Source organism: Gigantopelta aegis, chromosome 8, assembly GCF_016097555.1.
Source record: "Gigantopelta aegis isolate Gae_Host chromosome 8, Gae_host_genome, whole genome shotgun sequence".
Classification (NCBI taxonomy): domain Eukaryota; kingdom Metazoa; phylum Mollusca; class Gastropoda; order Neomphalida; family Peltospiridae; genus Gigantopelta; species Gigantopelta aegis.
The window spans coordinates 64,381,052-64,394,659 of record NC_054706.1 but is presented as its reverse complement, the minus strand read 5'-3'; the positions used below and the strand labels follow the sequence as shown (position 1 = coordinate 64,394,659).

General features: G+C 37.9%; 1 protein-coding gene across 3 annotated transcripts; it reads right to left on the bottom strand.

Moving 5' to 3' along the window:
- Nucleotides 1-2,256: 2,256 nt before the first annotated feature.
- Nucleotides 2,257-13,542, bottom strand: LOC121378300. Of its 3 annotated transcripts, none has more exons than XM_041506408.1 (3): nt 11,928-12,618; nt 7,059-7,386; nt 2,257-4,792 (listed from the first exon to the last, which is right to left on the bottom strand). In XM_041506408.1, the coding sequence occupies exons 1-3, from the start codon at nt 11,964-11,966 to the stop codon at nt 4,575-4,577; spliced, it is 585 nt and encodes a 194-aa protein (XP_041362342.1). In that variant the 5' UTR covers nt 11,967-12,618; the 3' UTR covers nt 2,257-4,574. The 3 variants fall into 3 exon arrangements, 2 of the variants coding, with proteins under 2 accessions (XP_041362342.1, XP_041362343.1); XM_041506409.1 differs by having other exon boundaries at nt 2,257-3,395; XR_005958702.1 differs by lacking the exon at nt 11,928-12,618 and adding an exon at nt 13,419-13,542 and having other exon boundaries at nt 2,257-7,386.
- Between the last annotated feature and the right edge of the window lie 66 nt (nt 13,543-13,608).

Genomic DNA, 13,608 nt, shown 5'->3' with positions numbered 1-13,608 from the left:
AATGCGACTTTAATATCTTATAATAGTTTTTACTAACATCGGGCCTGTATATTTATACTATAAACATGTATAGACATATATATTGTATACATACAATATCCATGTTATATAATTCAATGTTATTTTATTTATAAGCTCTATAGATGTATAATTTGGGTGTGTTTGTAGTGTATGATTTATCGTCATTAAACTTTGATTGTGTTAGTTTAATTAGTAATTACTATACCCCACCGGCAGAAACATGACTGATAATTGTCTATATTGTATTTAGATTAAAACTAACGAACGGACTTTGTTTCTTAAAATTAATTTTTGGTTTTGACATTTGTACATAATATTCTACTTGGTATTCATTGTGTACCTAGTAAAAGTGAGTAAACATTATATAATGTTCTACAATGTGTAGTATTTAAAAATACTTCAAATACAAGAAGAATTTTTTTTTTAAATCCTGTATGATGCACATAAGTCGTAACGGATTTTCTTCCCTTGTGACAGGCACAATACATTGACCAATGCTTTAATGCACATATTTTATTGAAGACAAAATTAATGTTAATAGTTAACACTTAATTAAAATAAAATAAAAAATTGTTGATGTTTAAAGAAACCGCAAGACCACATTGATTTATTAATCATCGGCTATTGGATGTCAAACATTTGGTACTTCCGACATTATAAACACGCTACATTAGATGCAAGGGATCTTTTATATGCACCAACCCACAGACATGACTGCACATACCACAACTTTTGATATACCAGTCACGGTGCATTGGCTGGAACGAGAAATAGCCCAATTGAGCCACTGACGCCCAATGCTTTAACGCACATATTTTTATCGAAGAAAAACATTATTTACATTTAGCGAATAGGAAGAAAAGACAGGAAATGTTTTATTCAACGATGCACTCAACACATTTTATTTACAGTTATATGCAGCAAGGGATCTTTTATATGCACCATCCCACAGACAGGATAGCACATACCACGGCCTTTGTTACACCAGTTATGGAGCACTGGCTGGAAAAAGAAATAGATTTAGCGAATAGGTTAAAAGAAAACAGAAATCAGTGTAGTTGCAGCTGAAATATTGTTCATTGTTTAACGACACCACTAGAGCATACTTAGCTTTTTGTGTTTAATTTAGCTTTTTGTGATGCTGTCTACGATGTTTTTGGTGCGGACTATCTAAAAGTTAACGTTTGTTTTGTTTATCGACACCCCTAGAGCACATTGATGTATTAATCATCGGCTATTGGATTCAAACATTTCGTAATTTTAACATATAGTCATAGAGAGGAAACCCGCTACATTTTTCTTTTAGTAGCAAGGGATCTTTTATATGCACCATCCCATAGACAGGATAGCACATTCCACGGCCTTTGATATACCAGTCATGGTGCACTGGTTGGAACGAGAAATAACCCAATAGGCCCACCCATCAAGCGAGCGCTTTATCATTGGGCTAAATCCCGCCCCTTCTAAGCGAGGAAACCCGATACATGTTTCCATTAATAGAGCACAAAAAAGATTAATTAAATAATCATCGGCTATTGGATGTCAAACAATTGGTAATTCTGACTCGCCGTCATCAGAGGAAACAAGCTACATTTAGCAGCAAAGGATCTTTTATATGCATTTTCCCACAGACAGGAAAGCATGTATCACGGCATTTGACTAGTTATGGTGCACTGGTTGGAACGAGAAAAAATCTAAATCAATTGAATGGATCCACCGAGGTGATTTGATTCTCCAATACAAGCACCTCAGGCGAATGCTCAAGAGACGGAGCTAAATCTCGCCCCTCTGGTGAAATAATGCATCAGAAAACAAAAACCAACCCCTCCCTCCCTCTCTCTCTGTCTCTCACACACACACACACACACACATTCTCTCACACACACACACTCTCTCTCTCTTACACACACATTCTCTCTCTGTCTCTCTCACACAAACACACACAGACACTCTCTCTCTCTACTCTCTCTCACACACACACACTCTCACACACACAAATAAAACCCACACAAATAAAAAAATATAATATATATATATATATATATATATATATATATATATATATATATATATATATATAAAAGAAATTTAAAAAACGTTGAAGACATGGAGAAATTGGCATTCGTTGGTCGTTCGTAGCAAGGGAGGACCCAGAAAACATTTTAGAGAGGGGACCAAGGACAAAAGGCACATGGAGCAACTCCCTGAAAAGGGCAATTCATTGAAAATTGTAAACAAATTCTTCAAAAGGGGCATTTTAATTTTTTAGGGGGTGGAACGGGTCCCATCCCGGTCCCCGCCCTTGTGTCTCAAAACCCACAATAACCATTCTTATTAAGAATCGTTCATACATTTTTTGCCACGCACAATACAGTGATTAAAACCATCCTCCTTATGTTCATATAGGCGAAAGAAATGCTACTAAAATATGATTTTATGTCAATCTGCAGAAAATGATGTGCTCCGTTTCATGGTTAGTGGTGAATAAAACATAAACACACCAAATGAATTGAAAAAGGCCATTTATTGATAAATGACGGAAAATGTTATATTCAAAACCCTAAATTTCCAGTGTGAACCATGAAAGATGGGGTTCAAATACCCGCCAGAAAGAACAAGTAGTGAATGTTTATTAAAAAGTCACACAGATAAAAACATATAATCAACTTTCAAAAAGAATAATACATCAAAGGAGGTGGGAGGGTGGGCGAACAATTTCTTTTCTATTCTTTCTGCGCCAAAATGTTACAAGGAAAATAACTCTTAGCAAAGTTAGAAAGAGCTTGGCGCTAAAACGCGAATCCTGATTAGTGCTTAAACACGGATCTAGATTTGCCATAAATATATTTATACACAATAAATATTGATTTGTGTCAATCTCCAGAAAATGATGTTCTCGGTTTCATGGTTAGCGGTGAATAAAACACAAACACGCCAAATGAATTGAAAAAGGCCATTTATTGATAATTGACGGAAAATGTTATATTCAAAATCCTAAATTTTCAGTGAACCATGAAAGATGGGGTTCAAATACGCGCCACAGATTTGTATACAATACAAATCACCCCCATCCACAACCTTTTCTGTGCCACTGTTTTTTGATTTTCACATTTGCCTACTCTCCGATACCTCTGAAGAGAATTAGATATCCATGAAAAATAATACTGCAGAGGCCCAAGTCCCCATGCAGTAAAGGCAAGATACGTGTACAGTGATCATCGTAAAATCAAAACTAATGCAGCCAAGGCCCTTGACCCCAGGCTTTTATGGACGAATACAAGTTGGAATATAATTAATTCCCGTGCCTTACCAACTAAGGTAACAATCCAGATTGACCAGGGCCCTTGTCCCTAGGTCACTGGAGCTGACCTCATCTACAAAATAATAACAAATAAACCCTTGAACATATCATTGTAGACCATAAAATGGACGTGTGTAAAGAAAGAACATACATAATATTTAGTATAGCCAAGGCCGTGGTCCCCAGGCCACTATATGTATACTTAGGTTAACTAATATAAGACAATCAGGAAAAAGTATATATATTTAAGGCTTCTAACTTGAACCAGTACCTTGTAACCGAGGCATCTGTCCCCAGGTTTGCAACTGAACTAGTCTGACAATTGTCTATACAGCTGTGTGGCACTTGACAACAGTATCTCCTGCAAAGAAGGCCTTAGTTGCCATCTAGCTAATGACTCAGAATCAGCAGAGATTTAAAATCTTTATAGTTAAACCTGTGTGTAGGACTGAACTGTTACATATGCTCATTTAACTGCAGGGATGGTATGCGGATGTACTTCTTGAATGCATGAGAATGCCATCGCCCCATGGTACGAATCTGGTCCTCGGAAATTTCCATCATGGCCGCTGTAGTAGCGGCTCCAATGTGGAAGCTATGTCCCTTGCACTCATTAGTGTACAACCCTGACCATTGAAGAGAAAGCCTTAACTGCCTTGAGAAAAACTGACGAGACACTGCCGTGCCATCCATAAAAGAGAAAAGCGGGGCAGAGAACGAATGATGTTTACGAATCCTCACAAAGTTCCAGCCTACTTTAACAGGACACAGCTGAGGTGTGTTAGAATTTTCCTCCAAAATTATCAGTGGTAAATGTTTCCCCGTGCTATGCTTGTATTGTTTCATACAAATCTCCAATGACCTTGGGAAACGAGTGTCATCCATTTTAAATTTAACATCAGCAAAGGTTAGGCTATTACCAGATGGTGGAGTAGGTCCGGTAATTTCACCTATCCGTAAAAAGGCATGAAAAGCCAGAAGATACATTGCCTGTAACATGAGTTGTAAAAACTGGGAACTGCAAGTGAACTGTAAGGAAAACACTAGTTGTTTGAGTACCTGAGGGGTAATACGCAGTCAATGGTCATGAGTTGCACGGAGTTTAGTAAAGCCCTGCAAAGTTTTACGATAATGAAATGTTGGGTAATATCTTGATAACCCCCAAACTTGTGAATGTAACCCAAAGCTGAGACATAGCTTGCCACGGATGCTGCAGCCAACGTTTTTTGATAGCAACTGGCAATGAATAACATTACCATTTCAAGTGAAGCTGGTAATATGGGTTTTTGGGGAAACTGATTATGACAAATTGCTTATATACCACAAAAGCATGTCCGTATGCCTGTCTGGAGGAGGGTGACAATGCTGACAACAACAACTTCGAAGCTAACTCCTTCAGTTGATTTGTATGGGTGGTATCTCTGTGGGCAGCTTGGCCATCTGAGGAAAACATGTTTTGAACTGCTGAACCTGTAACCGAGAAAGTAGATCAGCTGCTACATTTTGCAATCCTGGAATGTGTGATGCTTTAAACATGATGTTGTTATGTAATAAAATCAGGATAAGCCTGCATAACAGCTTCATGATTACCAGATCTTTTGATGTTTGGTTGTTAATTATGTGCACTACTGCTGCATTTTCAGAGTAAAACATAACATTTATCCTTCAACTCATGGGCCCATAACTCTACAGCTACAACGATAGGAAAAAGTACCCTAACTGTTATGTGATAAAACACCCAATCACTTTCCCCATGATGAAAGAACCATTTGGTTTGGAAGGTTCCTCCAAAGCCCAAATTACTTGCATCAGTATATACACACAATGTATCTGAGGTTTCAAAAACACCATTCAAAAGAACTGCTCTCCCATTAAACTCATCAATAAAAGATGACCAAGTCTGAAAATCAGCTCTGGCCTCTTTATTTATTCTCCTCCCGTGGTAAGGTTTTTTAAAAACCAATTGTAACGTCAATGATTCGCCTCAAGAATGCCCGACCAGGAGTAACCACTGAACAGGCAAAATTGAGTAACCCAATGCGGGACTGTAATTCGAAAGGCGAAGCTTTTTTCTTTCTTTTGAATTCTGACAATGCCATCCTAAGTTTGCAGACATTTTTCTTTCTTTTGAATTCTGACAATGCCATCCTAAGTTTGCAGACTTTTTCTGTTGGAAGTCTTATCTCCATAGCCAGAGTGTCCAATTCTAACCCCAGAAAAGTAATGGTAGTAGTAGGTAGAACTGTTTTCTCCGATTTTATAGGAACCCCCAGATCTCGAGAAAGATGTAAAACAGCATCCAGACTTTTCTGACAACTAACACTGTGGACCAATAAAGAGAAAATCATCTAACACATGAACACAACCTTTTGATAGTAATTTAGTTTCCATAATCCAATGTAAGGCACAGCTAACACATTCAAAAAGACAACAAGAGTAACTGAAACCCATCAGAAGCATCTTGTCATAGAAAAATTGTCCCTTAATGGAAAAACCCAGGAGGTCATAATCCCTAGGATGGATGGGGATAATCCTAAAGGCATTCTCGATGTCAGTTTTAGCCAGTAAACACCCGGGACCAAAATGCTTGATCAATTTTAGTGCATCTTCTATGGTTTGGTATTGCACTGAACATAGGTCTTTAGGGATACCGTCATTAATAGAATTACCTTCAGGATATGATAGATGGTGGATGACCCTATATTCCCCAGGTTGTTTTTTGGGAACTAAGCCAAGTGGTGAAACTTGAAGACTTGGAAAGGGGATATCTGAAAATGGACCTTCTATGCGTCCTAGTTGAGATTCTTGTTTAATCTCTTCTTCTGAAATATCTAAGTTTACCTGAGCTGATCTAAGGTTTTTTGATAATCTATGTTGTCTGTTACTTCTGTACGGAATACAAAACACAAAATGAAACCATTGACAATGAAGAGTTTTTTACTGATGGGATATCCATCTAGCCAAAACTGTAACCTATCCACTTTGATAGGGGCCAATGGGTGGTTGCTATTGCTGACTGACTGGCAGAGTTGCTTTTCTGGGCTGACCTCGTGGTTGGCCATTGTTTGAGCAGGAAGATTTTGGGTGCTGGCCACCACACTTTTGGCAGACGTGTTGAAAGGAACAGAGCCGACCTTTGGTGCAACTGTTGGAACTGTTGTAGCGAAAACAAACCTGTGATGCCTAGTGGGACCGTTTGTGATTGTTATCGCGGATCTGCCAGTCACGCCGCAATTTATGATTAATGCCATTTGCTAAAGCCTCTTGGTATAACTCAGGATTCAATTGATCCCAGAGCAGTTGATCAGGGCATGATTCACGCCACTGTCAAAATTTCCTGTCATACTGCAAGGCTGCATAGTCACACGTTTGCTTCGCAAGCGTTTGAATGGATAACCGTAATTCATTAAAGCACAAGCTTCTTGAGGATGTTTCTGACAGTAAATGCCAACAAACACATAAAATGCAAAAATCCACTGCATCACTGAGACAAACTTAAACTGTGATGGGGATTGTTTGACAAAGGCCATTTGACCGTCCTGCTCAACTACAGTAAATTTCTCTTTCAGGTTAGCCTGATTAACGAGTATGCCAAAGTCTATGTATTAGTTGGCCCAAATCTTTGCCTTAGTTTTAGCATCAACCCCCAACCCCAATGACATGCTATGGTTGTCAAATCCTGCAGCACCCACCATACTTAAACCTGGATTCAGTATGGTTGATGCTTCACCATTACCTTGTGGGCATGTTGACAACAGGAACGATTCCAGCTGCTCATCTGGCCTTGGATTGTTCTGCTTGCTCTGCAAGTTCACGGTCAAACCATAATTTTTTAAAGTGTTAGCCACGGCATGTGCTATTTCAGGTATAGCTGCTGTGATCTGCAATTTAATTTGCTGTGCTAGGTTACCTGCTGCTGTTTCCACATTGCCACCCGTTGCATAACCTGATGTACTAGATGAACTGGTAGCCTCTGGACTCCTTGAAGCCTTCTCACAACGCAGTTGTAACCTTTTCGATTTTTTGGGAGGTACAGGTCTTTGCTTAGGTGCCATGGCATATGTCTAATAATGTAGAAAGTATACAGCGAATTAATTTAATACAAAATATAAATAAGGAGATGGCAATAAACATTCCTTCCTCTACTAACCAGACAGTATATCTTTACTAACACACCCAAAGTACTATATAATCAATTTTGTGTTCCAGTATGCATGTACAATCTGAGCACGAGACCGATGCAAACAAATACCATATAATCAAGCTCATGTTTTTGGCTAGAAAACAAGAACACAAACGACCTATAGTGTTTCGAGCACACTTTAACCCAGTGCTGCAACTCGTAATTGTAGAAAGTGACACGACCATGGACACACCTACCACCACTGAACATGTGACTGGTGCACCTCGTACAGCAGTTGGAAATCACTCGTACTCTGAAACATGATCAAAGCCTGACCTGTTTTGCAACTCGTAAATCCATGTCCATTCTGAACCCTATTCGAAGCCAAACTTGCACTGTAACTCATAATTGTACAAAGTGACACGACCACTCCCAAGTGTACTGCCACTGTACATGTCAGACTGGTGCACCTTGGTACAGCAGTTGCAAATTATGTGCAATCTGATTATGTTCAAAATCAATGTTGCGCTGCAACTCATAATTGTACGAAGTGACACGACCATTGCCATGTGTACCCCCACTGTACATGAAAGAAAGAAATGTCTTATTTAACGACGCACTCAACACATTTTATTTTACGGTTATATGGCCCCAGACCCCCTCCCCCTCCCCCCCCCCCCCAAGATATGTCGCTCCCTTCAGTTGCCCTTTTTATAATTATGGAACCCAACCCTGTTAAAAATCCTTAATCAGACCTTGTAATATATATATATTCTTATTCATACAATAATTTATTCACACTACACAAGGTAAAAATAATACCATAAACACAAATGTGTTTCGGTATCTTGCTTGACTTTAGGCATAACTTCCAGTGAATTCGATGTGCGATAATGATATTAATGATTAAATATATATAAATAAATTATTTCAATGCAGAAATAAACAAACAAAAATTGAATTAAAAACAAACAAAAAATTTGAATAATTATGTATTAAATAACGTATAAATGAGAATGTAAATAAATGTCAATATGCACATGACACAATTATGTAATGTTCATGGAAATTTCGAAAAGTGTAACATTATAAAAAATTATAAAAGCTACTGAATATGTTCATGGTACTACACTAATGCATTAAACAAGTTTTCCATTCTGGGGCCATCCATAAAGTACGTATGCAAAAAATATGAAGTTTTTACACATTCACACACACACACACATTTTTAAAATGTATTTTATTTACTTTTTATAATTTTATTTCTTTGGCCTAGCACAAAAGTAAATATTAACATAAAAATATAAACAAATATACGTGGTATAATTGTTTCTAACACTGCCTTACGAGGACGTAAAACGGGACCGTTTTGAATAAATGCTAATAATACTAATGGAAATGATAATGATAATTTTTGCAGTGACACACACACACACACACACACACACACACACTTTCAAATAAAGAAATAACAAAGTAAACTACAAATTAATTAACGCGGAGTACGCTACTGAAAATCAATTAACGCGGTTGTGGCATTTCAAGGTATTTCCTTGCAGCAAAAAAACTAGCTCGAGTACTCTGACTGTAAGATAGCTAGACGGACATTTGGACAGTTATGAGAGCGTATAACTCCAAATGTCCGTCTAGCTCTCTTACAGTCAGAGTACTCGGGCTATAAAAAAAAAAAACACCAGTATAAAAATGTAGACTAAATTAGGCTATAAAGCAACACGTTATGAAATAATTCTATTGTTCACCAAATACCATGACATTAGATAATGAAAAACAAATGTACCGCTTGTTCATTACTCATCTTTACGTTGATCTGACGGTGCTAACACAAAATTATCCCTTTGGTTGACCTGGAATATAAAAGGTCACTACCGTCCTAGATGAGTAACAAGTTGCATGCCTTTTCTATTATTATATATTAGACTTTGAAAATGTAAGTTCTTTAATTACTTTGTATAACATCTACATTTGACATTTTATTGCAACTTCATAAACCAGTTCAGAGATTTAAAATGTTTAATTATTTCAAGTCAGTTTTCAAATTTATATTTTTGCGTTCAGTGTAGGGAAAACGCTTGTTAAGCCTTGTAACAACATAGGCTACGTGTTAGTGGTTATCATTATTTTTTTTTTTTCTTCTTCTTTTTTTTCTCTTCCTCTTTGACAACAGCAATATTTTTAGGGGTTTATATGTAGGCTAGTGCGTGCTAAGTGGGTTTTTTGAGGGGTATATTGTGGTATGTTGACAATATTTACATTATCCTGTCATCAAGTGCCAGGTTGGTGATCGAACGGATGTTTTCGACTCGGCCAATTTCTCCTGAGTTATCTTTTCCTTTTTAAGAAACGTCCTCAAATTCGTACCAAAACGCGGATCCTAAACAAAATGCTATGGTTCGCCGTTCGCGATGTTATTGTTAGCAAACGAAATTGCGTTTTGCGCATTTGTTATTATCCGGTAGCCATCCTTTCTAATGGTGTTTTTTTTTATTATTTCCCGGTGAGAGTGTTAAATCGTAGATTTACGTCCAACTAAGTTACGTTTACATTTACGACCGTCTTTGAGAATAAGGTGCTTTTTGTACGTAAACGTAAATCTACGGCAGACGTAAGTGCTGGTCGTAGACGTACATTTACACCTTTTTTGTGAATATGGGTCCAGGGTCCATATTTTCGAAGCTCTCTTAGTAGGGTGTGACGTCACTACAGCATACGCCATAGTGACTTCATAGCTTACGATAATTTTACGATTTCGTAGGCTAAGATTGCTTCGAAAATATGGGCCCAGGGGCCTATTCACTAAAAATCGTAAATTTACGTTTACGTGTAAAACTTACACCTGTCGTACGTCTACCTCTACGTGTACGTTTACTCCATTTCACGAAGCCGGTCGTAGAAATACTACTAACTTACTTTGCACGTAAATCTACGTCTGTTTCTTTTGCAGCTCATTTAGCAGAAATTTGACATCTAAAGCCGATTATTAATAATCAATGTGATCTAGTACTATCGTTAAACAAAACAAACATAACTTTTAAAAGAAAGAACGAATAAACTTAATAAAGTTTGGAAACCACCGTTTCCGGTATACCGACACACGGTTGTACTGTACCAAATAAACTCCTATAGGCGACAATGTTAACCTATATAGTTGAAAACACTGTATTATGGGCCAATTCCCTATATTTGCTTTGGGAGTGTGTGTGTGTGTGTGTTTTTAGTGGTTGTTTTTGTGGGGGGTTTTGGTCTAGACAACTTTCACCCCAATCAAATAATAGTCAGTTGACCAGACATTTGTAAAGGGGAGAGGGGTGTCACAGAATTGTAATAGGAGCAAGTTGAGTTTATGCAAGGCAAATGAGCCGAGGTCCGAATTCGTAATGAAGACAAGAAGAGACGCGTTTTCAGGACAGTTTACCACACCCCCATGTCCAGACCACGGTACGGCCCTGCGTTTAATGGGAGCTGGTACATGAAATAGGTACTGGGGGAAAATATCGTCTGTTTTTTTCGGCATACATTTGCATATATCAAAAAATATGCAGACTCGTCTTAATAGAACGCTATTAACCTATTTGAATTTTTTTTTTTAAAATAGAGTGGATTAAAAACAAGAAAGGTTTTTGTTTAACGACACCACTAAAACACATTGATTTATTATTCATTGGCTATTCGATGTCAAACATTTGGTAATTCTGACAAGTAGTTGTTTGAGGAAACCCGCTACATTTGTTTCCTAATGCAGCAAGGGATCTTTTATATCCGCTTTCCCACAGACAGGAAAGCACATACCACAGCCTTTGACCAGCTGTGATGCACTGGTTGGAACCAGAAGAAAAACAAATCAGTTGAATGGATCCACCGAGGTGGTTCGATCCTGTGACGATGGCACCTCAAGTGAGCACTCAGCCGACTGAGCTAAATCCCGCCCTAAGTGGATCAAATGACACAGGTAACAAAACTGACTATCACTGGATTAATAAAGGGAGTTAATTTGTTAAACACTTTACAAAAACCAAAAGTGTCACCATTTTATGAATTATCGAAGTGGATGTAGCAGTTTACGTGTGCGACTAGTTGCGGTCGAGGGCACTCTTAGATTTACATCTAACTTTACTGTAACTTACGTATACACTTCTTTGTGAAATGCTCTTCAGTCGTAGATTTACGTTTACGTGCAAAACGTAGCTTACGATGTTTAGTGAAATTGGCCCAGGGCCCATATTTTCGAAGCTATCTTAGCCTACGAAATCGTGAAATCATCGTAAGCTATGACGTCACTATGGCGTGCGCTGTAGTGACGTCACAACATACGACGGTTTTACGATTTCGTAGGGCTAAGATGGCTTCGAAAATAGGGCCCCTGAGCCTTTGACGTCATACAAATTGCATACATGTGACGTCATTTGAGATTGAGTCTGGACAGGCACGGGCTCAGAAACACTAATATTTAGAACAAGAACATACATTTAAGTTGTCGATGAAATGGCTGTTTTTGTCGGCCATCTTACAGTCGCAGCAAACACAGGATAGTACATTTAATGTGCTGATAAATCATCGTTACGGGTAACATCAGTTCGCTCCAGCTGATATTTTTAACAATCATAATACCCTTCACTCCAGTGGAAGAACGTTTATGTGACCACTGCAAAGTAATCGAAGATGAATACCATCATATCACAATATGTAAGAAATATAATAGTCAACGTGTCAAACGTTTATGTGACCACTGCAATGTAATTGAAGATCAATACCATCATATCACAATATGTAAGAAATATAATAGTCAACGTGTCAAATTATATGCATATCTAACTTTCCATAATTACCTATTTAAAAGTATGAGTATGCAAGAAAAATGTATATATATTATGCAAATCCAAAAGTCCAGCCTGTGCTGGTCGGTATGCAAATTTGTTCACGATTATACATGTATTGCCCATAATTAGTCCTTATTTAGTCATTTTGTTTGTTTCTTGTTTATGCATATGTTTTGCATCCAGTTCCGTATGTGGAATGTTTATATGCAATAAAGTTTTTATCTTTATCTTTATCTTTATCTTTAATACTAATCACACTTTGTTTTTAAAACACCAAAATACTATTTACATCATTGTATATGAAATTTAGCCATTTTTATCGTGATTTATATGAGTTTTGTTTTGTAATGAGTGTTTATTAATAAAATATTGTGCATTGTGAACATTGCTTTGTCATATGTTTGTGTTATTTTATGGAAAAAACCCACAACAAACAATTTCGAGTTTCAATAGACTACTGTCAAGATTGCTCCAGATGCATGCAATGGTTTATTTGTTTTGTTTAACGATACCACTGGAGCACATCGATTAATTAATCAACGCAGTGGCGTTGCCAGGGGGGTCATGACCACTCCCGAATCCCGGGAAATTTTTACCTTTTTGCTTATTAATAACATTAAAAAGGTTCCTGTGTCATATCCCACTATTCGATATCATTGTTTGCTTGGATGCCAGGTGCCCCCCCCCCCCCCCCCCCCACCCCCAATACAAAATCCTGCCTACGCTACTGAATCAACGGCTATTGGATGTCAAACATTTGATAATTCTGACTCGTAGTCATCAGAGGAAACCCGCTACATGTTTTCTAATGCAGCAAGGGATCTTTTATATGCACTTTCCCCACAGACAGGGTAAAACATACCACGGCCTTTGTCCAGTTGTGGTGTACTGGTTGGAACGAGAAAAAGCAATCCACTGAATGGATTCACCGGACAATCCATGCTTTTTTTTACCCGCTCGCATTAGCGTTGCCGAGATGTTATATAGTGGAAGGGGGCTATCCACACTGTTTGAGTTTAATTATTCAGGGGTGGGGGGGGGGGGGGGGGGGGGGGCTACGCCAACAACACCAACACCTACGCACCCCCACCTCCGACTCCAACGGTCATGATAAACAATCAATGAAACAAACACTTACCTCTACTTAGGCCCTATATATCCGTTCAACACTTGTAGAAAATATTGCAACAGAACAGCACAGTAGTTTGTTGTCGTCATTAGGTGATATTTAATCCATGAACAGATATTTTACATTTATACACATTTGAAATAAATATGCTCATAAATGCCAACAGCGATTCTGTTCGCACATTTCAAAAGTTCGAAAA